The sequence below is a fragment of the Bos taurus genome, chromosome 5, assembly GCF_002263795.3.
Source record: "Bos taurus isolate L1 Dominette 01449 registration number 42190680 breed Hereford chromosome 5, ARS-UCD2.0, whole genome shotgun sequence".
Lineage (NCBI taxonomy): Eukaryota > Metazoa > Chordata > Mammalia > Artiodactyla > Bovidae > Bos > Bos taurus.
This window is the reverse complement of record NC_037332.1, coordinates 119491806-119516306: the sequence shown is the minus strand read 5'-3', so window position 1 is coordinate 119516306 and position 24501 is coordinate 119491806. Positions and strand designations below refer to the sequence as shown.

The 24501-nt window shown below is 50.7% G+C and overlaps 1 protein-coding gene, 1 long non-coding RNA gene and 1 pseudogene across 5 annotated transcripts in view; 2 read left to right on the top strand and 1 right to left on the bottom strand.

The window, feature by feature from the left end:
- MOV10L1 (Mov10 like RISC complex RNA helicase 1) overlaps window positions 1-24501 on the bottom strand; it is a 64347-nt gene that overhangs the window by 25576 nt on the left and 14270 nt on the right. For all 4 annotated transcript variants that reach the window (XM_059887221.1, XM_002687999.7, XM_024992872.2 and 1 more), the window contains exons 5-13: window positions 23942-24129; window positions 21378-21521; window positions 20871-21115; window positions 20433-20565; window positions 16129-16323; window positions 11266-11380; window positions 7657-7834; window positions 7318-7388; window positions 5609-5700 (exon numbers count right to left, since the gene is read on the bottom strand). In XM_059887221.1, the coding sequence (XP_059743204.1) occupies window positions 5609-5700; window positions 7318-7388; window positions 7657-7834; window positions 11266-11380; window positions 16129-16323; window positions 20433-20565; window positions 20871-21115; window positions 21378-21521; window positions 23942-24129 (1361 nt within the window). The remainder of the gene's footprint in view (window positions 1-5608; window positions 5701-7317; window positions 7389-7656; window positions 7835-11265; window positions 11381-16128; window positions 16324-20432; window positions 20566-20870; window positions 21116-21377; window positions 21522-23941; window positions 24130-24501) is intronic.
- Window positions 1061-2013, top strand: LOC787550 (S-phase kinase-associated protein 1-like; annotated as a pseudogene).
- On the top strand, window positions 14880-21951 carry LOC112446797 (uncharacterized). Its single transcript, XR_003034917.2, has 3 exons — window positions 14880-15352; window positions 20556-20945; window positions 21419-21951. It is a non-coding gene; the product is annotated as an uncharacterized lncRNA (long non-coding RNA).

Here is a 24501-nt window from a genome sequence, read left to right as displayed (position 1 = left end):
AGAAGCCAGGCCCGTGGCCATCGCCTTCTGCATCGAGGCCGGACACCCTGTGCTGCAGCACGGTGTGGTAGCGAGACACCAAAGGATGCTCCAGGCACACGTCGCAGCTAGGGAGCCTCCCGAAAAGGCAGCAACTCAGTCCTTTCAAGTTCCGGGTGCCCAGGATGGTGCTGCCTTTTAGTGTCTCGAGGCTGTAGGGGGCCGTGGTGGGGCCGCCCCACGGTGGCTCTCGGTATGGGGGAGCCCGGGCCGGGCAGCCAGGGGAAGGAGCCGCCGTGTGGGGTCGCGGCTGCTCCTCCGCTGGAGCCCTAGTCTCCCCGCTGTCCGGCAGGGCCGGCGGGACATCCGGCTCCCCCTGCAATACTGTTCTTTAGAGCATCAGACTTTACTTCTATCACCAGTCACATCCAAAACTGGGCTTTGTTTTTGCTCTGGCTCCATCTCTTCATTCTTTCTGGACCTTACCTGCCTCCTGAGAAATCTGTATGCAGGTCAAGAAGCAACAGTTAGAACTGGACATGGAACAAGAGACTGGTTCAAAATTGGGAAAGGAGTACATCAAGGCTGTATATTGTCACTCTGCTTGTTTAACTTACCTGCAGAGTACATCATGACAAATGCTGGGCTGGATGAAACTCAAGCTGGAGGAATCAAGATTGCTGGGAGAAATATCAATAACCTCAGATATACAGATGACACTACCCTTATGGCAGAAAGCAAAGAGGAACTATAAGGCCTCTTGATGAAAGTGAAAGAGAGTGAAAAAGTTGGCTTAAACTCAACATTCAGAAAACTAAGATCGTGGCATCACTTCATGGCAAATAGATGGTGAAACAATGGAAACAGTGACAGACTATTTTCTTGGGCTCCAAAATCACTGCAGATGGTGACAGTAGCCATGAAATTAAAAGACGCTTGCTCCTTGGAAGGAAAGTTATGACCAACATAGATAGCATATTAAAGAGCAGAGATGTGGCTGTAGTGGCCTTGTTCTCCGCTTCTCAGTGTTGCTGTTTGACGACGTTGCCCTGCTCACTTCAGCCTCCGGCCCGCCATCTCCTTGAGACCTAACATCATGCCTTCAATTAAGTTGCAGAGTTCTGATGGAGAGATATTCAAAGTTGATGCTGAAATTGCAAAACAATCTGTGACCATCAAGACTATATTGGAAGATTTGGGAATGGATGATGAAGGAGATGATGATCCAGTCCCCTTGCCAAATGTTAATGCAGCAATATTGAAAAAGGTCATTCAGTGGTGCACCCACCACAAGGATGATCCTCCTCCTCCTGAGGATGATGAGAACAAAGAAAAACGAACAGATGATATACCTGTTTGGGATCAAGAATTCCTGAAAGTTGACCAAGGGACACTCTTTGAACTTCTATCGGCAGCAAACTACTTAGACATCAAAGGTTTTATTTGATGTTACCCGCAAGACTGTTGCTAATATGATCAAGGGCAAAACTCCTGAGGAGATTAGAAAGACATTCAATATCAAAAATGATTTTACTGAAGAAGAGGAAGCCCAGGTACGCAAAGAGAACCAGTGGTGTGAGGAGAAGTGAAATTTCGTGTCTAACGCTGTAACACTGTAAGGATTATTCCAAATACTAGTTGCACTGCTTTGTTTATAATTGTTAATATTAGAAAAAGAGTCAACAAATGCAGCAGCAAGTGAATTGTATCAGCAGAATGTTGTCCTCATTGCATGTGTAGTTTCAGTACAGTTCCTAAACTTAAGGCCCAGTTTCTTCTAGTGTGATTGAAAGTTTCTTTTCTTTGCTCTGAATAAAATTGAACTGTGGGTTCCCTATAGAAAGTGGCATTTTGGGCTTTCCCTTTTTGTAAAGCAATTTCTGCCTAGTTTATTGTCCAGTTAATTTTAGTTCAGTGACTTTTAAAGTTGGCGTTGTAAATAAAGCAACTTGCAAAAAACCTTCTGAAATAGAATTTAACAACGTATTATCTTTATTCAACTGGAAACTGGATAAAGGCTACTTGAGGTAAATGCTTTGAGTGGGGTTATCAGAGTGTCTTTAATCTTCCTGGAGGAGTAAGTACCCCTGGTATTCATTAGCCTGTATGTAGCAGGGCTTCCTTAATTGGGTCTGAGGGCTTATTTTTGCATTTTTAATTCTCTCAGCTTTGAAGGCTCAGTTACTACTCAGTCAGTGGTTTGGGAGGAGATATAATAATTAGTTTGCTAGCTTTTCAGTTAAAAAAGATAGCCTATATGGTGTGTCATCTTTCTATAATCAGTGATCCCATGTGGGGAAAACTATTCATACTACTTGCATGTAGAAAATAATTTAACCTTGAATGTTAAAATGTGTGGCATAACCCAGAAAGCATCCGTCATGAATGCAAGATACTTTCAATAAAGTTACCTAGTAGGTAGTAAAAAAAAATAAAAAATAAAAAAATAAAGAGCAGAGATGTTAACTCTACTGACAAGTCTGTCTAGTCAAAGCTATGGTTTTTCCAGTGGTCATGTATGGATGTGAGAGCTGGGACTATAAAGAAAGCTGAGCACCAAAGAATTAATGCTTTTGAACTGTGTGTTGGAGAAGATTCTTGAGAGTCCCTTGGACTGCAAGGAGATCAAACCAGTGAATCCCAAAGGAAATCAGTCCTGAATATTCATTGGAAGGACTGATGCTGAGGCTGAAACTCCAATACTTTGGCCACCTGATGTGAAGAACTGGCTCACTGGAAAAGACCCTGATGCTGGGAAAGACTGAAGGCAGGAGGAGAAGGGGTGACAGAGGATGAGATGGTGGGATGGCATCACTGACTTGAAGGACATGAGTTTGAGCAAGATCTGGGAGTTGGTGATGGACAGGGAGGCCTGGTGTGCTGCAGACCATGGAGTCGCAAAGAGTCAGACACGAATGAGGGACTGAACTGAACTGAACTTGCCATGAAGTGATGGGACAGGATGCCACAATCTTAGTTTTTTGAATGTTGAGTTTCAAGCCAGTTTTTTCACTCTCCTCCTTCACACTCATCAAGAGACTCTTTAGTTTCTCTTTATTCTCTGCCATTAGAGAGGTATCATCTGCATATCTAAGGTTGTTGGTATTTCTGCTGGCAATCTTGATTCCAGCTTGTGATTCTTCCAGTCCTGCATTTCGTATGATGTACTCTTCATACAAGTTAAATAAAGCAGGGCGACAATATATAGCCTTGACGTACTCCTTTCCCAATTTTGAACTAGTCTATTGTTCCATGTCTGGTTCTAACTGTTGCTTTTTGACCTGTACAGAGGTTTCTCAGGAGACAGGTAAGGTAGTCTGGTATTCCCATCTCTTTAGGAATATTCCACAGTTTATTATAATCCACAGAGTCAAAGGTTTTAGTGTAGTCAAAGAAACAGATTTTTTCTTCAACTCCCTTGCTTTCTCCAGGATCCAACGAATATCTGCAATTTGATCTCTGTTTCCTTTGCCTCTCTGAAACCCAGCTTGTACATCTTGGAAGTTGTCGGTTCATATACTGCTGAAGCCTAGCTTGAAGGATTTTGCGAAACGAGTGCAACTGTACAGTAGTTTGAACATTCTTTGACATTGCTCTTCTTTGGAGCAGTAACTTAATGTAAATCATCAAAAAATTATCTGGGAGAAAAAAAAGAAGAAATAAACCAAAAGAAAATAGATAAAAGAATAAAAAAGGGGGGAAAAGAACAACAAAAAGAAGGAAACAAAAACTTACCTGGGGCGAGCAGAACCTCTCTGCAGAGAAGTGCCCCCGGGCTTTCTCACTCACCTATGGCGGTGCCCGGCCCTCTTCGCACCCCACCCGGACGATGCTGAGTCAAGAAGCCGCCTAGGGTTCTGAGCAGCTTCCTGCTCCTTCTCTCTCCTGGGCTCAGATCCGACAGCGCCCCCACCCACCCTCCCGTCTGTGTCCCTCAGTCGGCTTCCTCTTACACGAGCTGCAGCTATGTTGCCTCTGCCCCCCAGCCCGCCCCCTCACTCAGATCCACATCCTCTCCTTCCTCTGTGAGCGTCCCGCCTCCTGTTTCAGAGCAACAAGCCCTCAGACACTGCCACTCACCAGCATCCCGCCTGCGGTGCCAGCTCAGCAGCGAGAAGGAGGTGCCCCTGCCCCAGGGACCATGGCCTCCAGACTGCGTGCAGAGCCGTGTCCCCACCAGTCACTCGTGCTCCTGGTCAGCACACAAACAAGGGAGGGCCCTGGACGCTGGGCGCCTCCTCACTCACTGGCCTCTTTGTCCTGTCTTTTCTGCTTTTACAGGCAAACACCCCTCAAGAGGCCAACTCCACATCTGCACCATCCATTCAGCCTCAAGACGTTTCCATCTGGCTGCATTCCAAACACTGAGCGCTCTTACATCAGATGTGAAAAGCACGCGTGCGTGCTCAGTAGCACAGTCTTGTCTGACTCTGTGACCCCATGGACTGCAGCCTGCCAGGCTTCTCTGCCCATGAAATCTCCCAGGCAACAATACTGGAGTGGGTTGCCATTCTCTCCTCCAGGGGATCTTCCCGACCCAAGGATCAAAACTGCATCTTCTCCATTTGCAGGTAGATTCTTTACAACTGAGCCACCAGGGAAGACCAGACACGAAAAGCACTAATGTACAAAAGCTCAGGTACATTTCACTATAAAAACTACCACCTTTTGTTACTCAAAAGATACTTTAAGAAATGAGAAATCAAGTAACAAACTCACAGAAGTTATCTGTAGTGCATGAATCTAAGAAAGGTCTATATAAAGAATATAGCGAGAACTCTGACAAATAATAAAAATCAAATTACTCAATGAAAGACATGAGCAAGCATTTCACAGATGAAAGAACTTTACGGCCAACAAACAGGGAGATCGCTAACCTCAGACATGATCAGAGAAACACACCTCACGACCATAGAGGAAACAGAAGACACCTACAAGGCTGGCACCAATTCCGACGTTTCCGGAAACCAGGTTTCGGGAGGGTGACCTTGGGGGTCGCTCCTCGCACCGTGTGCAGCACTGGAGCATGAACAGCCCCAACTGCGACCCCCATCCTAAGTGTGCAGCCAAGGAAACCTGCGGGAGTGTGTGTACATGAGGAGGGAGTGGGCATCCACAGCAGAGCAGCTGGCACACAGATGGGGCAGAACACACGGGGCACAAGCGTGCCAAGGACCCGGCATGTGAACCTCACGTCGGTGCACACACAACTCCAGAGGCCACAGGCTGCAAGTGCAGAGCAGCTACAGCCAACACACACCTTCCTGTGTGCGTGCGTGCACGTGCGCATGTGCACAGACATAGACTATTCTTTTAAAAAGCGAAGAGAAACACAAAATCCCGGCTAACGGTGGGGGGCTTGGTGGAGGAAGGGAAGAGGTGGTTGGTGACACGTGACAAGGGGTGAGAGGGAGCAGTGGCGGTGGTGACCGAGCGTGCAGATTCTCCCTTCAGGTCCAAGAAGGAACGGATGTACATATGTTTGCAGCTCGGTCTGTTACAAATGTGCACTGACCACACAGAGGGGCGGGAGCACCAGCTGCAGCACCCGTGCCGCCGCTGAGGCGTCAAGGGGCCGAGCGAAGCGGAGAAGCCCCGCTCCCAGCAGGGAGAGTCCCTGAAGCATTACCTGTTGTATGTAAATTCCACATCCATTGGTTCAAAGTTATATGCTTGTTCAAATTCTGGATTAAGTTTAAGAGTTACATCTTCTTCATGAATCTAAAAAGAAAAATATTTTACTTCTCATCTTTATGTTTGCTTTAGACAATCCTCTACCCATAGTCACAACTCGACATCAAAATCCATCCTATAGATCAGAGCTAAAATCTGGTATCTCAAATGTGTGGAAAAATACTGAAAAGACTCCGTCAGCATGCCGCTGCCCCGCCAGCCCCGCTAGCACACCCGCTGACTCCTCCCCCAGTGCACTCTCCTTAGGGCTCAGACAGCGCATGCTGGAGACAGGCTGCCACCTCCAAAGCAGACAAGTGAGTGAGCACTAACAGCAGGGTATGCTGACCACAAAAGTGCCTCATAGACAACATTCCGAAACTCCCTTCCAGCGGGACAGGGAACAATTTAGGGACCCTCCAGCCAAAGCTAGATCCTACATAACAATCCGAGATGAGCAGGATGGAAAACCCCGAGCTGAGGAGGAGCTGAGAGGACAGAAGCAGCAGGCAGCGGAGTCTCTCCCAAGAGCTGGGGGCTGTGACATGAGGCTAACTGTGCCCCTGCTCTTGACAGAAGCAAATGCAGGCACCAGGTCCCCAGTTTTCCCACAAGTTAAGACAAATGGAAATAAATCTGTAATCAAAGACCATCAAGCAGACAAGGAATCAAACCACAAACAGTGAGGGTTGACCTGCACAGTCGTCAGCAGATCGAGGTCCCCAGGACATCAAGTACTGACACTGTCATTTACAGAAACTTCAAAAGCCATGAAACAAAAAAACCTGGCAAGACCAAGATAAGCAAGCACAGGGTAACACAAGGGAACACAATAGGGCGTGCTTAGAGAGCTAGAGTCCGGGAGAAGAGGGAAGTGCTCTGCGTGTTCCCCCAGACGGGCAGGCCCTCTGAGGTGGCGGCCGAGGGGGGGAGGCCAGTGCCAGCGCAGCCCAAGGAGGTTCCCAGAAGCACCGTGCCACCTGCCACACCATCTGGGGGCCCTCGAGGGCCCTGGTGTCTTCAAGGTACCCAGGCCATGGCGCCGGCCAAGGAGTTCCAGAGAACTGAGTGAAGCAATGGATTGAGACCCAAGACAGCCCTAGCTTCGCCTGGAAGCCCAGCACTCAGGAGCGGCAGCTCCATGGACGGTCCTGCAGGAGGATCAGCAGGGGCGCCCTCACACCCTGAGGCCGGCACTTGCAGCTTCAGCTCTGGACTCTCCAGCTTGTGGTGCTGGTCGTTCCCCCAACCAGCCTGGGGGTAGGGCCATGGGGGTCTCACCCCTGACAACTCTGGCCCTGCTTCTGCTGAGGATTTAGTCCACAGAGTGGCCCTTAGGGGCATGACCAGTCTACCCTCTGGGACACATTCAGAACACTCAAATCTGAGTAAATGCAAGCCTTCCACGTGATACCTATGTGATACCCTGATATCCACGTGATAACAGGTAAGCACGCTGTTCATGGCTGAAAGTGATAGGATTTCTTCAGTTACAAAATTCTCTTCATGCATCACACTTACTTAAATATTCACTTGATCCCTGATTTTTCTAAAATGCCGTCAACACCCAGGGGCCCCCTCCCCCGCCCCCGAGGCAGGTGGGTCACCTCTGAGAGCGGTCTGCTGGGCCGGCCCCACATGGACTGATTAGCAGCGGCCTCTCACCTCAACCACGTAGCCGATGTACTCAATCACGTGTCCGTTGTACTCTTGGGTTTTTAAAATCAGTTTATCACCTAGTTAAAAAACACATTACCACATGTAAAACTACAAACTCAATAAACTTTGCTGCTATACTGTAAGATAAAACACTCTGAAGAAGTGGAATAAGCGAAAAAACATTATGGGGTCAATGGCTTAAAATCACATCAATGTGCTGAGAGAGCTACCCAAAGCAAAGGCAACTCGTGTGACGACAGCGCTGCCAGTTAAAATGTTCTATTTCGTGACTGTGTCCAACGTCTGCCAGTCCACTGAGGAAAACACGAGACGTAACAAACCCACCTGCATACAGAGAAGGCCTACTTTCAGCCAATCCTGGGACCTCCAGAACTAGCAGATCCCCGTTTCTTTTCAAAGTGACCCCACTCATATTATACTCCTTCAATTCTATTTCTGCATGAATCTCCTCCAGCCAGAGCAAAGTTGAAAACTTCTCCTTGTAGTTTGACATGTTTAATAGCTGGAAAACAAGGCAGCCTGTTAGTGAGAGCAGAGCAACACTCCACTCATATCCACGTCAGGAAGCCAAAGGAATTGACTAACCAGTCTTCAAACGCTGATGACCAGGCAAGGGCAGGGTGGCGGCCTTGAGACAGGGAGCCATCTCAGTGAGCCCCACAACCTCCCAGCTCCTACCCAGACAGAGCTGCCAGGCTCAGCACAGCGTGAGCCCAGGCAGCCTCGAGGTCTCTGTGCTGAGAGGGTGGGGCTGCGGGTCCCAGGAGGCCGAATGCCAGGGAAAAGGTGCAGCCCAGTGGTCTGGAGCTTCCCAGGAGCTGTGAGGACATGAGCGTGAGAACCTATGCCAGGTGGGGCAGACGTGTGGGGCAGGAGCAGGGAGGGGCTCCTCAGCCTCTGCATGGCTGACACCAGGGTGGCTGCCTGTGCGGGAGGGCTGAGCTGTGCAGGGCATGGCAGTGAGTAGCATCTCTGGCCTCCACCCCTTGGAGGCTGCGGGCACGCTCAGTAGTGACAACCGAAAGTGTCTCTTGGGGGAAAGTTCGCTGCTGAGAGCCACTGGGTTGCAAAGAACAATTTCCAGAGCTCACACAGGGCTGAGGTGCTGCGGGCCCCCTAGCCTAAACAGAAAGGCCTGAGACACAGGGGCACTGGGTGCAGGACTCAGAAGGGATCAGCCCTAAGAAAAAACCACTCTGGTCTAACGAGGCTTTAAATGCAGGCTGAAAAATACCCAACCGCTCCCAGCTAACCCAACTGCATCCCAGAACAAAGTTCAAAGCTACTTCCAGGAATACAAGTACCAACAAAGTAGAATGCAGAATGTTTAGCATCCAAACAAAGATGACCAGGCATGGGAATAAGCACAAGCCACAATCTGTATCAAGGAGAAAAACCTATCCACAGAACAATAAAAATGACCCCTGGGAGTAAGCCAGACAGAGAAGGAGAAATAGCCCTTATATGCAGAATCTAAAAAGAAAGGATATAAATGAACTTATTTACAAATCGGAAAGAGACCCACAGACTTAGAGAAGGAACTTATGGTTACCAGGGGGAAGAATGGGGGGAAGGGATAGTTAGGGAGCTTGGGAGGGTCATGTACACACTCCTCTAAGTGGATAACCAACAAGGACCTGGGGTAGAGCGCAGGGACTCTGCTCAATGCCGAGCACGGGAGGGCGTCTGGGAGAGCCCGGATCCATGTATACGCATGGCCGAGTGCCTTCGCTGTTCATCTGGAGCTATCACAGCACCGCTGATCAGCTCAACTCCAATACAAAGTAAAAGGCCCAAAAGGAAACCAACCAACCAACCAAACAACCCTGGGACAGAATCAGTGCACGAAAACCTAACACGGTTCTCTTACATATGTACATGCTTTACATATTTAACTATATACGTTCAAAAAGCAGAGGGAAAAAACGGAAGTGAAAAGAAAGCTGGGGCAAGACGAAGCATATTAAGTAGAGAAGTTAAAGTGGAAATGTTAGTCACTCAGTCATGTCCTACTCTATGCAACCCCATGGACTGTAGCCCACTAGGCATCTCTGTCCATGGGATGCTCCAGGCAAGGATACTGCAGTGGGTTGCCATTCCCTTCTCCAGGGGATCTTCCGCACCCAGGGATCAAACCTGAGTTTCCTGTATTCTCCTCCTGCATTGCAGGTGGATTCTTTACCATGTGAGCCCCAGGGAAGCCCATTAAGTAGAGATACAGAAGATGTAAAAGACCCTCACTGAACTTGTGGAGGCAATGACTGCAGTGTCTGGAGGGGTTACATGCTGCAGAAGAAACATCAGTGAACTTGGAGACACAGCACGGCAACCACTCAGAATGCAGCCCAGAGGGGAGAAGTGAAGGGAGCAGCCGGCAGCCTGGGCTAGCTCATGTGGCCGCACGTGCCCGTCACAGGAGCCTGGAGAGCAGGGCAGAAGGAACACGTGAAGACAGAATGGCCAAGAACCTGGAAATCTGAGAACTGCAGGTTGAGGTCATCCAATAAGCCAAGAACCCAAGCCAAGAAACGTGAAGAACGTACAGCAAGGCACACTGTGAATTAAATGCCTTAAAACTAGTGAAAACCCTAAAAGGAGATAGGGGAAGTACAGACGTCACACAAAAGAATAAAGCTGAGAAGGAAAGCAGCGCCTCCTGGCCCAGAGGGCCCCTCCCAGCCAGGGCGGGGAGGCGCCAGCTGTGGAGGCGCCCCAGGAGGGGCCACGCTGCGGGAGGAGGTTACAGGGTGCAGAAGTGCTGAGTGACAGGTGCGCTATTTTGGTTCTGTTACCACTGCTGAAAGGAGCCACTTTCTCCTGGGAACTGCACTCCCGAGGAGGTCATGTTCTGGCGCCCAGGCCGGGCCACAGGATGCCCACAGGACAGTCCTGGATACTGTACGAGCACCGCCCTGGGATCCGCTTCTCAGCCCCAGGTTTGCTCTGAGTTACTTTAGGGCTAGTTTGCTGCTCTGGCCTCAGCTCAGGCCGACAGGCATCACTGCAGCCACCCAGGCCTCGCCTGTGGGCGCTGTTCCTCGCCTGTGGTCCGCCAGCCTCGGGTACTGTCTGCTGCTGGTGCCCTTGTGGCGTCCTCACTGCAGGAGGACACAGGGCCCAGCTGACACGCTCCGTCTGTCCGTCAGTCTGCCTCAGTGTCAGGCGTGCTCCTAGCTGCCACATATCCATTGGCTCAAGCTCTCCTTTGACACAGGGCCCGTGCAGCCTCTCCTCCCCTCTTGCCCTGAATCAACACAGGCCAGTCCTCACTCCATTCACCCTCTCCTCAGCCGACAGACCCCCAGGTTCTTGGGAAGACGCCTCCTGGAGACAGGGTCGTGCTCCCCTCCTCCCTGCCAGCGAGGCAGACATCTCAGCTCCCCTTGCACACATGCAGGCTCCAGCCCTGCCGGGGCTCACTCAGCACTGCCCTGCCCTCGGCCTCCCAGCCCTTCTCCACCCGTCACAGCAGACAGGTTGGGAGCAGGCCTCCTCCAGCAGGCATGAGAAAGCCCGAGCACACAGCACTGGGAAGGTGAGGAGGGGCTGTCCTGGCAGGGGACGCCCGAGGGTCGGGGTTGGGGGGCAGTGCCCTCCCCTCCCGGCTGCTCTGCGCAGCTACAGGCCTTCCTAGTGCTCAGAGCTCTGGCAGGAGTGGAGAGCTGCTGAGGCTCAGCCACATAGGAGAAAGGCCAGGTGCGGAGAGGGCATCCCCAGAGCCCTGGTGCACGTAAGTCCATGATACTGTGAGGACGGATGTCTCCAGAGGGACCCAGCGATGGTCTCCACGCTCAATATTCTGACACTCCCAGCTCCCAGGGTGAAAACCAGCCCACATGACCTCTGAACTCGACAAGGGTTCATCCTGAGCTTGTCAGAAAACAGCTTGAGTGTGGAGAAGAATCAGTGCTTCGCATAAGACACGTTCCTTACCTCCGCAAGTAGCGGCTGGAAGGTCAGGATGTCGATTTTCTGTTCCACACACTTTTTAAGCCTGTCTGGTATCGGGTACTGCGGGAGGAAGCTGGGAAGTTGTCGTCGCGAGTTCCTTATGAGAGAGAGTCTCAAGTCAAAAACAAAACATCCTCACAAGGCACTTTCTACCAGATGTCTTCACTTAGACATCCTCACCAAAAACCACTGACACCTGGGCTCTGGCCTCGGTCCTCAGTCGGTAAAGTGTCACTCTGCTTCGGGACCCGCTCTCCGGGCCTGTCCTCCTGTGAGCAGGAGCAGAGTGCTCCACCTGCGACAGGAGAACAGACCTGATGCCCAGGCGCCTCCGGAACCAGGGAATTCAGAGACGTTGTCTCTAAGCTTCTAATGAGCTCAACTGTTCTTTTCCTTCCAGTTTCATGAGGACACTGACAGATTCACTGAAGACATTGAAGGCGTGCAGTATAATGACCTGACTTACATGCATCAAGAAGTAACGACCACTCACTGTCTCATGCAAACACAAACTTGAAGAAGCAGAAAAAAATATTTTTCCCTGTGATGAGAACTCCCAGGTTTCACTCTGTTAACAACCTTTGTGTAAAACCCACGGCAGTGCTGACTGCATCTGTCACACCGTGCGCCGCACCCCCAGGACGTACTCACCTGGTTAACAGCAGTGTGCGCCCCTGACCTCCTTCATTCAGTTCCCCTCCCCTAAACCAAAGTGGTGACCACAAATCTGATCTCCTTTTCTATAACTTTGTTTTTGATGTATAACTGACCTACAACACTGTTAGTTCCTATTAAGCAAGAGTGATTCGATATTTCTGTACATTTCAAAAAGGATGATCACAGCATAGCTAAGATATGTCCTTCTGCAAAGACATTATTACACTGTTATTGACTACATTCCCCCCATTGGGAATAGCTACCTATCCACCCTCCCAGGCATCTATCCATACATCCATCTATACATCCATCCATCTATCCCTCCCATCCATCCACCCACATCTCCATCCAGCCAGCCTCCATCCATCCATTTCCAGCTTCCATCCATCCACCCATCAATCCATCCATCCATCTATGGTTATTTAAGCTGCGTAAGTACAAACACATTTAAACAACCCTGCATTCTCACTCCCCTCCCCTTGACTTCATACTTGACATCTGTGGTGTGCCCCTTATGTACTGGGCTTCCCAGTTGGCGCTAGTGGTGAAGAGCTCGCCTGCCAGTGGAGGAGACATAGAGACGTGGGGTCAGTCCCTGGGTCAGGAAGATCCCCTGGAGAAGGGTATGGACACCCATCCAGTATTCTTGCCTGGAGACTCGCAAGGCAGAGGAGCCCAGTGGGCTGCAGTGCACAGGGTCACAAAGAGGCGGATACAACTGAGCAGCCAACACTGTCACTTAGCTTTGTTGTGGGCACATATGATTTGACTACTTTTGCCTTTTAGCCTTATTACTAGCTTTATACAAGGCTGTTTTTTACAACCTTTACCATATACTTTTATTTTTCCAACAAGTTTTCTTTCATAACTTTCACACTTTCTTTTGTGGCCTTTTCTCTTTTGCTAAAAAAAAAAAAAAGTCCCTTTACAGTTTCTTGTAAGGCTGGTTTGGTGATGCCAAATTCTTTTAGCTTTTGCTTGTCTGTAAAGCTTTTGATCTCTCCATTAAATCTGAATGAGAGCCTTGCTGGGTCGTGTTCCTGGGTGTTGGTTTCTCCCTTTCATCCTTTTAAGTATATCCTGCCACTCCTTTCTGGCCTGCAGATTCTGAGACATCAGCTCACTGTCATGCAGGAGTCCCCTTGTGCCTAGCATGCCTCTAATGCTCTGCGTCTGCCTTTTCCCAGGTTAAGTACAGTGTGTCCTGCTACATTCCTCCTTGGGCTGATCCTGTTCGGGGCTCCCTCTGCTTCCTGGCCCTGGACGTCTGTTTTCTTTTCAGGATCAGGAAGCTTTCTGCTGCTCTGTCTCCACTTGTACTCTCTGCCCCTGCCTCTGTCTCTTCTCCCTGTGGGGCCCCTATACCGTGAATATCTACACACCTGACGTTGTCCCAGTGTTCTCTTAATCTATCCTCATTTCTTTTTACTCGTTTCTCTTTCTTCTGTTCCACCTCAGTGATTTCTGTCACTGTCTCCCAAGCTTGCTGATTTGTTCCTCCATATCATCTAATCCACTGCCGATTTGTTCTAGGGGATTTTCCATTTCAGTTACTTCAGTCTTCATCTGTTTGGTTCTTTACATTTTCTAACTCTGTTGAAAACTTCTCACTTCTCGCTGCATTCATGCACTCTTCTCCCAAGTTCCTTGATCTCTGCCATCATTACCCTGAAATCTCTCGTTCAGGAGGCTTGTCTCCACGTCACTCAGTTCTTCTTCTGGAGTTTTACCTGTTCTTGTATTGGGAACACATTCCTCTGTCATCTTGTTAACGTTATTTATTTCTGGCTGCACTGGGTCCTTGCTGCTGCATGCAGGCTTTCTGTGGTGAGTGGGGGCTACTCTCCACTGCAGCACGAGGGCTTCTCTTTGCAGTGGCTTCCCTCATTAAGGAGCACAGGCTCTGGGGCACGCAGGTTTCAGTCGCTGCAGCATGCAGGCTCTGTAGTTATGGCTCACAGGCTTAATTGCTCCTTGGCAAGTGGGATCTTCCCAGACCAGAGATTGAACCCATATCTCCTGCACTGGCAGGTGAATTCTTAACCACTGGAGCACCAGGGAAGCCCTCCTCGGTCACCTTCTGTCCAGCTTGCTGTTTTTGTTTCTGAGTATCTGGTGGGGTGGTTACATTTCCTGACCTTGGAAAGTGGCCTTTTGTACACGTCCTATGCACCCAGCAGCACACTCCCCTCTGAGCACCAGAACTACATGCTTCAGAGCTACATGTGCCCTCTATGTGGGCTGCGTGGATCCTTCTGTCATGGTGGGCTGACTGCTGTGATTGGTGGGTGAGGCTGCCCCTGGGCTGGACGCTCCCAGACCCTGCCTTGTGTGGAGGCTGCTGGCCACTGGTGGCTGGGGCTGGGGTCTTGGGAGGGCTTAAAGCAGCCTGTCTGCTGGTGGGGTGGACAGATGCAGATGCTGGCAGTTCCAAAGGAGCCAGGCCATCAGGACAGGCACTCCGGGTCACTACTTTGATGGTGGGAAACAGATGTTTGTTTTAGGGATGCTCCTGAACAGGAACAATGTGTTAACATTCAAAGTGGAAAAACTGACCAGGGAATTAAAAACATGTGCTCCTGCTCTATTTTACTTCTCTAGTTAAGTCAACTTGTAATGAGAAAGCTGCTTGGAGCACCACTGAAGACAGCTGGAGGCCCTAGAAAGCTCCTGTAACTGGAGCCCAGCCCTGGGGACCCACTGCTTGCAGACCATGTGACTTCTTGCTCCTGTGCTCAGCTTCCATCCCTAGAGCCACCCAACCTGACCACTGTTCACATACCTAGTGACTGTTACTGCTTATTCATTACTACTGACTGTTCAGAGCCAGAAACTGTACATTTAATCCTCATAACTGGGACTTCCCAATGGTCCAGCAGTTAAGAATCCACCTGCCAACTCAAGGGACACAGGTTTGATCCCTGCCCTGGGAACTAAGATCTCACATGCCACTACTGAGCCCACGTGCTGCAACTGCTGAAGTCAGTGCAACCTAGGGTCCACGTTCTGCAACAAGAGAAGCCACTGCAATGAGAGCCCTCACACATACTGCGAGCCCTGGTCACAGCAACTAGAGAAAAGCCCACATGCAGCAACCAAAAACCTGTACACCAAGACAAAGACCCAGCACAGCAGAAAGAAAGGTCCTTACGATCACAGGCAGGGCTGGGGCAGGACTATCGCTTCACAGATGAGAGCAAGTCAGAGAGGCTGAGAAACTGGGTGGGGACGACGCGGCTCCCTGTGCATGCTGGGAGTCACACTGGGCGGGGACAACACGGCTCCCTGTGCATGCTGGGAGTCAATAGTGCTCCAACCCAAGGCCGACAGCACACAACACTCCAACGGTCCTTCCAACAGACTCAGCCCACAACTGAGTCGAAGTCCACATCTTATCTTCAGTTGTTCCCAGGTAGGGTGTAAGCAGAAACTCAGGGTTTCCCATTACAGAAAAGTAGCACCCATCATCCCAGGGGCTCGGGGCAGCAGCTGAGGCCACAGACCCACAGGACTAAGTTGTGAAAACCCTCCCGTCTACAGGTCATGATTTTTGGCACCAAACTTAAAAAAGCAAAATCTACTTTTGAGAGCTTCTGGGGTCTATTACTACAGATGAGAAAAGGTGGACATAAAGCACTTTCCCCAGACAACGTCCCAGTTAGAGGCTGGGTGGGCCCCCCCAACCCCCAGCCACATGTAGATAGCAGGTTACAGGATTTTTTTTCCCTTAATTTCACTTTTGAAAGCTGTCACATCTGCAAAAGGGCTTCAGGCAACCAAGTGACCCTCAAGCTCCCTTGCTTGATAAGTGACACTCGGGTGCTGTGGACAGCTTACAGAGGCTACGCCAGCCACGTCTCACTGACTCCTTCCTGCTGGGTGCCCGTGTGCGACATGGGCTCTCTTGGAAGCTGGGTGGCTGTGCTGTTGGAAACATGAAGGGTGGCAGCAGCTGAGGGAAAGGGTCAAGTCCTATCCTGCTCTGAGAGTCACCCTGAGACCAGCTGGGGTCGCAGGCCCCCCGCCCAGTCCTCACAGTGTGCCCCCAGGACAATGATGTAAGAGGCTGCACCACAGCTATATCCCTTTATCTGGGTGTCTGCCTCCCCTCAACAGCAGCACTCGTGTGTGCCCCTCACACCGCGAGCCCAAGATCTGGGCCTGCTTTTTCATTCCTGCTCATGGTACCTTTTCTGTGTGGTCACGACAACTGTGGTTTTGGTGGAAGCTAACACCTGGGAACTTTTCGACTTCTTCCACGAAAAGGGTTCGCGGACGGCTATCAGTGACTCCTCCTCACTTACAACATTCACTTCAAGGTATCGCCCAATTATGAAACTGGAGAAGCAAAGCAAAAGGAGCTCCCTGCAGCGGCCAGAATTCCTGGAAAAATAAGACACAATTTAGTGTGTGTTATAAGTTAAGACAGGCAGATCGAACACAACCTCCCTTTTCAATCAGGTTAAGTCACAGAGCTAGCAAACTAGTCACCTTTAGCCTTTATAATTCTTTTACAGGAAAAAAGGAATGTTTTACAATAAGTAATGTAACATTTTCCCAACATAAAATCAGTTCAGTTCAGTCGCTCAGTCGTGTCCGACTCTTTGCAACCCCGCCAATCACAGCACACCAGGCCTCCCTATCCATCACCAACTTCCGGAGTCCACACAAGCCCATGTCCATTAAGTCGGTGATGCCATCCAACCATCTCATCCTCTGTCGTCCCCTTCTCCTCCTGCCCTCAATCTTTCCCAGCATCGAGGTCTTTTCCAATGAGTCAGCTCTTCGCATCAGGTGGCCAAAGTATTGGAGTTTCAGCTTCAACATCAGTCCTTCCAATGAACACCCAAGACTGATCTCCTTTAGGATGGACTGGTTGGATCTCTGTGCAGTCCAAGGTACTCTCAAGAGTCTTCTCCAACACTACAGTTCAAAAGCATCAATTCTTCGGTGCACAGCTTTCTTTACAGTCCAACCCTCACATCCATACATGACCACTAGAAAAACCACAGCCTTGACCAGACAGACCTTTGTTGACAAAGAAATGTCTCTGCTTTTCAATATGCTGTCTAGGTTGGTCATAACTTTCTTTCCAAGGAGTAAGCATCTTTTAATTTCATGGCTGCAATCACCATCTGCAGTGACTTTGGAGCCCAGAAAAATAAAGTCAGCCACTGTTTTCCATTGGCCATGAAGTGATGGGACTGGATGCCATGATCTTAGTTTTCTGAATGTTGAGCTTTAAGCCAACTTTTTCACTCTCCTCTTTCATTTCATCAAGAGGCTTTCTAGTTCCTCTTCACTTTCTGCCATAAGGATGGTGTCATCTGCATATCTGAGGTTATTGATATTTCTCCTGGCAATCTTGATTCCAGCTTGTGCTTCTTCCAGCCCAGAGTTTCTCATGATGTACTCTACATATGTTAAATAAGCATGGTGACAATATACAGCCTTGACGTACTCCTTTTCCTATTTGGAACCAGTCTGTTGTTCCATGTCCAGTTCTGTTGCTTCCTGACCTGCATACAGGTTTCTCAAGAGGCAGGTCAGGTGGTCTGGTACTTCCATGTCTTTCAGAATTTTCCAGTTTATTGTGATCCACACAGTCAAAGGCTTTGGCATAGTCAATAAAGCAGAAATAGATGTTTTTCTGGAACTCTCTTGCTTTTTCCATGATCCAGCGGATGTTGGCAATTTGGTCTCTGGTTCCTCTGCCTTCTCTAAAACCAGCTTGAACATCTGGAAGTTCAGAGTTCACATATTGCTGAAGCCTGGCTTGGAGAATTTTGAGCATTACTTTGGTAGCGTGTGAGATGAGTGCAATTGTGCGGTAGTTTGAGCATTGTTTGGCATTGCCTTTCTTTGGGATTGGAATGAGAACTGACCTTTTCCAGTCCTGTGGCCACTGCTGAGTTTTCCAAATTTGCTGGCATACCGAGTGCAGCCCTTTCACAGCATCATCTTTTAGGATCTGAAATAGCTCAACTGGAATTCCATCACCTCCCCTAGCTTTGTTCATAGTGATGCTTTCTAAGGCCCACTTGGCTTCACATTCCAGGATGTCTGGCTCTAGGTGAGTGATCACACCATCGTGATTATCTGGGTTATGAAGATTTTTGTACAGTTCTTCTGTGTATTCTTGCCACCTCTTCTTACTATCTTCTGCTTCTGTTAGGTCCATACCATTTCTGTCCTTTATTGAGCCCATCTTTGCATGAAATATTCCCTTGGTATCTCTAATTTTCTTGAAGAGATCTCTAGTCTTTCCCATTCTAATGTTTCTTTCTATTTCTTTGCATTGATCACTGAGGAAGGCTTTCTTATCTCTCCTTGCTATTTTTTGGAATAGCTTATTTAACTTACCTTTAACTTACCTCAGGTAAGTTACCGTTACCCTGCTTTTGTAACTTATCTTTTCTCCTTTGCTTTTCACTTCCCTTCTTTTCACAGCTATTTGTAAGGCCTCCTCAGACAGCCATTTTGCTTTTTTGCATTTCTTTTTCTTGGGGATGGTCTCAATTCCTGTCTCCTATACAATGTCACGAACCTCCATTCATAGTTTATCAGGCACTCTATCAGATCTAGTCCCTTAAATCTATCTCTCACTTCCACTGTATAGTCATAAGGAATGTGATTTAGGTCATACCTGAATGGTCTAGTGGTTTTCTCCACTTTCTTCAATTTCAGTCTGAATTTTTCAATAAGGAGTTCATGATCTGAGCCACAGTCAGCTCCTGGTCTTGTTTTGCTGACTGTATAGAGCTTCTCCATCTTTGGCTGCAAAGAATATAATCAATCTGATTTCAGTGTTGACCATGTGGTGATGTCCATGTGTAGAGTCTTCTCTTGTGTTGTTGGAAGAGGGTATTTGCTATGACCAGTGTGTTCTCTTGGCCAAATTCTATTAGCCTTTGCCCTGCTTCATTCTGTATCCAAGGCCAAATTTGCCTGTTACTCCAGGTGTTTCTTGACTTCCTACTTTTGCATTCCAGCCCCCTATAATGAAAAGGACATCTGTTTTGGGTGTTAGTTCTAGAAGGTCTTATAGGTCTTCATGGAACTGTTCAACTTCAGCTTCTTCAGTGTTACTGGTCAGGGCATAGACATGGATTTCGGTGATATTGAATGGTTTGCCTTGGAAATGAACAGATCAGTCTGTTGTTTTTGAGACTGCATCCAAGTACTGCATTTCCAACTCTTTTGTTGACTGTGATGGCCACTCCATTTCTTCTAAGGGATTCCTGCCCACAGTAGTAGATATAATGGTCATCTGAGTTAAATTCACCCATTCCAGTCCATCTTAATTTATTGATTCCTAAAATGTCAATATTCACTCTTATTCACTCTTGAAGTGCAGCCGAGAGTAGCTACCCCATGTCTAAGGTCAGGGCAGCAGCTGAGAGGAGCTACCCCATGTCCAAAGTAAGGAGCAGCGGCTGCGCTTTCCTGGAGCAGCCGTGAAGAGATACCCCACAACCCAAGTAAGACAGCAGGTACTGAGAGAGGGCATCAGAGGGCAGACAGACGGAGAGCACAATCAGATAACTGGCCAATCTGATCACACGGACCACAGACTTGTCTAACTCAGTGAAACTAAGCCGTGCCGTGTGGGGCCACCCAAGACGGACAGGTTACGGTGGAGAGGTCTGATAGAATGTGGACCACTGGAGAAGGGAATGGCAAACCACTTCAGTATTCTTGCCTTGAGAACCCCAGGAACAGTATAAGATAAAATCACAAACCTAAGATAGTACTGTTTGTGATTCTCAGACTTAAGAATAGGAAACACACGTCCAGTGTTCCCAAGAGTGGTCGGAGCTGTGCTACACAAGATGCCATCTCCCTCTGCCTGTAGCCCATGTCCCTCTGCTGCTCGAGGCCAGGCCACATCACAGGGCTACACAGGCACCAGCACTGACTGCTCACTCGAGGCCGCCCTCTGTGCACAGTGTCACCCTCAGCCTGAGGCGAGGCGCTGATCTCATCAGAGCCACCCTTGGACCAATGCAGAACCAGCAGGTGTAGATGAGATGAGAGAAGGAAGAAGGGCTGCACCCAAGCTCCTAGCTGACAGGTGACTGGGGAGTAAGAGCCCAGCGTTCTGGACACAGGGGAGGAGGCAGAGAGGGGACGGGCCCACAAGGGCTCAGGAGCCGCCATCTGGCCAGCTTGCCTGGGTGGAAGGGGAGGGGCAGGAAGGGCTCAGGGCGCGCTAAAGGCAGGCACGGGGGCACTGGCTCCCTGGGCTGAGGGGGCTCATGTCCTCCACCAGTCAGGAGTCAGGGTTGGGTACAAGCGCCTCAATGGGTACCCCTACTCGCCCCCTGGACTGGACCAGTTTTCTCCAGTGCTTTTCCTTGTGATTTTGTCCCACCAAAATAACCACTAATCCTTTTCACAACATCCCACCCAGAAGGACCACATGTGAGACAGAACAAGAGCATGTGCACATGTCCTAAGGTCAACTCCGTCCACACCCTCCAGCCACGTACTTTGCATCACACGTGATCACGATCCGAGTTTCTCCCCCTGCAGGGATGAGCCCATCGGGTTCGGACTCTGTCACCTGCTTCTGTGGTATGTTCTTCTCCTTTACTCCATTTTCTCCTTTACAGGCACAGTCACCTAGGAGATGAAATTTAAATCTAAAATTGGACCAAACGTGAGCTGTTCTGACCGCGGTGGTGTTGCTGGAAGGGTCTAGCACACACAGTGCCCAACAGGCAAAGGCGCACAGGCAGGCTCTCCCCAGTGTAGGGTCATTCAGAGGAAGCGGCTCGTCTGAAGCACACTGGGCGAATCTCCAGCTGTCAGCCCCGAGTTACCAGAGTAACTGCCACCCACCAGCCCAGACCCTGGAGCAGCTGCGCCGGCTCCTGGCCTGAAGGTGCTGGTGCGGCTGATCCAATGGTAACAGCTGAGACGGCTACCTGAAGAGACTTCTTTGCTGTTCACCGAACTGCTCTCCAGGGTCTGCCAGGTTCTGCTTTCCCCGCAGCTGTCTAGTGAGTTAATATTTTTATCTGCAAAATCCTTCTCCTTCTCAGGAACACAAATAGGATACACTTCGGGGCACACCTGGGCTTTATCCAGCATCTGAAATCTGAACTGTTTAGCTTTATCCCAGCCACCCAGCTTGCAGCTGACTAAGTTTTGAGGAACGTCTCCTTTATTCCTGGAAAAAGAAAATTAGCTGTGAACAGAGACAGGATTTTTAAAGCTAAAACACTATTACCGTAAAACAGAATTCAATGTATAAGAGAATGACAATTGAAAGTACTTCTAACCGACTGTAAGTGAAAAGGCTACTTCAGGGCGGAAAAACTAGAAAGATAGACATAAAGCGAAAACCAAACAGGGAAAGTAAAGTTCACGCTACACAAATTCTTCCGTCACAGCTTAAAACCCAGTGGTGTAATTCTGAGTGGCAAACTTACTCTACCCAAATCACCATATTTTTGCTTTCTCCTTCTTTCAGAGTTCCAAAATTTGTCATCCGTGTGACTTCAATATCACCTTTGTTTTTGAGCAAAAGGGCTCCACAGACCTCTTCGGCAGTCTCGGTGGCGGGAGAGAAGTCCCTGGAGAAAGCACCAGAGGATGCTGTCAGGTCAGCCGGCAGGGGCGTCCGGAGGCCCTGCCCTACTGGGCGGCACTAGCCACAGTGGGCACGACACGGAGCCAAGCCCCAGAGAGGCGGCGTGGAAGGACACCCTGAGGACCTCTGGGCAGGACAGCAGGTCACCCTCACGAAGAAACCACAAGCCTGCTGACTCCAGAGGAGAGGAGCCCCCGCAGTGACCCCGAGGGTCTAAGAGCAGGCCGCCTCCACCAGAGTTCCCCAGAGACCCAAGCCCCCTGTACCCAGAGGGAAGGGCACTCAGCACTCCTCCTCAGACCCTCCCCTCGGCTGCAGGGAGGCGCTTGGCTTGTCAGGGACCCATTTCATTGGGAAAAAGAGTCTGGCTTCAGAGTATTTGAAACTAAAGAATTTTTATCTTCAGAAAACGAGCAGATGCCGCCCTCCTGAGGAGGGACCGTTCGTTCCCTCTGTGCTGACACGGCTGTGAAGTGCAGGTGCTGCGTCCACCATTCACTCGCAGCTCCTTCCCATCCCTGACCCACTCCGTGCCACTCAGAAATGGGCTCCTTCACACCTGCCCCTGTCCACACACTGGCAACATCCTCGACCTCAGCCTGCCCGCCCCCTCAGATCCGTTTCAGTCACACACCCTCTCCTGTCTTCCCCTCCTTGGCCGCACAGCCAGCCCTGCCGAGCCTCCCCCCAGCCCAGCGTGCTGTGGGGGTGGTCCTCTGTCCTACAGCCGGCCAACCACCCAGGGGCTGCGGAGAACTGGCTAATGGGCTCGACCCACCCAGAGCCTGGGGGCGGGCCTAGGACACCACCACAGGCCGGGCCTGGAGAAGCGCAGGCCCTGCCGCACACACAGCGCTGATGCTGGCCTTCCGACCCTTGAGTGGGTGGGGGACAGTGGGTCTGAGGGCAGGGCAGCATCCTCGACGTGGGGCTACAGCCTGAAGGCAGGACCAGTTCAGGAGGAAGCAGGGCCAGGGCAGCAGCACAGGGCACGGCACACGTGGATCACATGCTGGGCCGACGGCTCCTTGTGAGGACAGCTGCTCCCAGCAGACCGAGGGGCCGCGGGGGACCATGACTGGTCATCACCCTCCCGGGACCAGCTCCCCTCCCTGGATGGAGCAGAGGCCACTGCAGCTGGGGCCCAAAGGAGGCTCGCCTGAAGCTTGCCACCCACAGCCAGGGAGCCCCTGCCCACGCCCCCACCCACCCCATTCAGCAGACGTGAGTCCTCTGGAGACAGAGAGCTGCAGCGCAGGGTAAGGGAAGTGCTGGGGAGAGGCAGACAGGTGGAGCAGTAGGGACCCAGAGTCCTTCTGATGGACAGACTGGCCCTAAGGGCATGCTGGCAGCTGTTTTTCCTGAATGGTCAGTTGGGCCAGTCCCGGCCACCCTCCCACGGCCCGCCCCTGCCCGCAGCCAGCAGGAATCCAGTTAACTGTGGTATAAAGAGGACAGTCAGGGAATCGTGTGTCTCAATGACCTGGGGTCTCCTGAGAGTGGCACGAGGTTCTGAGCAACCATGACACCTGTGTGGGCAGGGCCTTGGCTTCTGCTCCAGCAGCTGGTGGCCAGCACGATCTTGTGGCAGGGGTGGTCCTCACACCCCTGGGCCCGTCAGACAGGCTGAAGCCAGAACTCCTGAGCTTCCCTGCTGGTAGGGGCGAGGGCAATGTTTCTCACACGCTTCACTGCTCCGCAGATGGGCCAAGTCATTCTCCAAAAGGGGAGCAAGCCCCGTGGGACATGAGGAGGTGCCCACCAGGTGATCTGGACACGGCAGAGCTGCCTGCCATGTCCCTTGCTCTGCCCACAGCTTACCCGCAGCACACCCTCCTGGCCAGGCCGGTGGCCCACTTCTCCCGAGACAGGCTCCCCGCCCTGCGGCTCACAGACCCTCCTCCCACACATGCCCTGCTTCTGTGAGACCACCAGACAAATAGGACTGCTTAGGAGCAGTCCTAAGGGACTGCGCTAGGGGCAAAGTGCTGCTAAGGGAGCACTAGGGACAAAGAGTAGAGGCAGGCAAGATGCAGGGCAGTACTGCTGCTCAAACCTGAGCTCAGGAAGGCCTGGAGCGCTCATAAACACGTGTTGGAGGTGGTCTGGGACACACAGAGAAGAATACGGATACAGCAAATTCAGTAACGCTAAAAATCTGCCATGTATAACATGTTCTACAAAACACCAATGTGTGAAAGAGTACAACTCACAAAACCCAGGAAAACATGAAGATCATCAGCATGAGACTGAGGCTCAACGGGCCACTTTTCACTCAGCCTTCAGCCAACCATGAAGAGCCCTCAGCGCCCATGAGGTCTCCCTGCAAGCCGCCGGCTCAGGGGATCTCGTTTTGCTGAGCCAGCGCTCAGCCGCACGCTGGGCCCGCCCCCACCTCCTCACCACGTCTGCACCGGAGTCATGCACAGCGCCCTCCACACGTAGCAGGACTGGCTGCTCTCTACCACCACCACGCTGACCACATCATGCCTGCGCGGCGTGTAGCCTTCTGGAAGCTTCAGGGAGTCCAAGGTGAAGAAGATGCAATCATCGATCACCCCATTCCTCCCACAGAGGCTGGACACACAGACCTGCAAGCACAACACTAGGGCTGGCAGCACGTGCACGGTGGGGCAGAGACCAGCACCAGAGGCCGGGCTGCCGTGGCCAGGGAGGCGCGGGCCTGCTCTCCGGTGAGAAGCAACGCCCCAGATGGTGCAGGCCAGGCAGAAGCCCGGAGCCGGGGCCGCGGGAGCAGCCCGGGGCACACTGCACCTCCTCTCACAGACTCGATTCCCTCCTCTGCTCCAGTCCCGACTCCCCAGACCACAGCTCTGCCAGAAGCACAGGCAGAGCCCACACCCACTCCCTGGGTCCCACCATCAGCCACTAACACTGAGTACCCTGTGACCTAGAATTTAACTATGCCAGCATGCAGGCCGGCCTCCAGTTGTCTTGGTAAG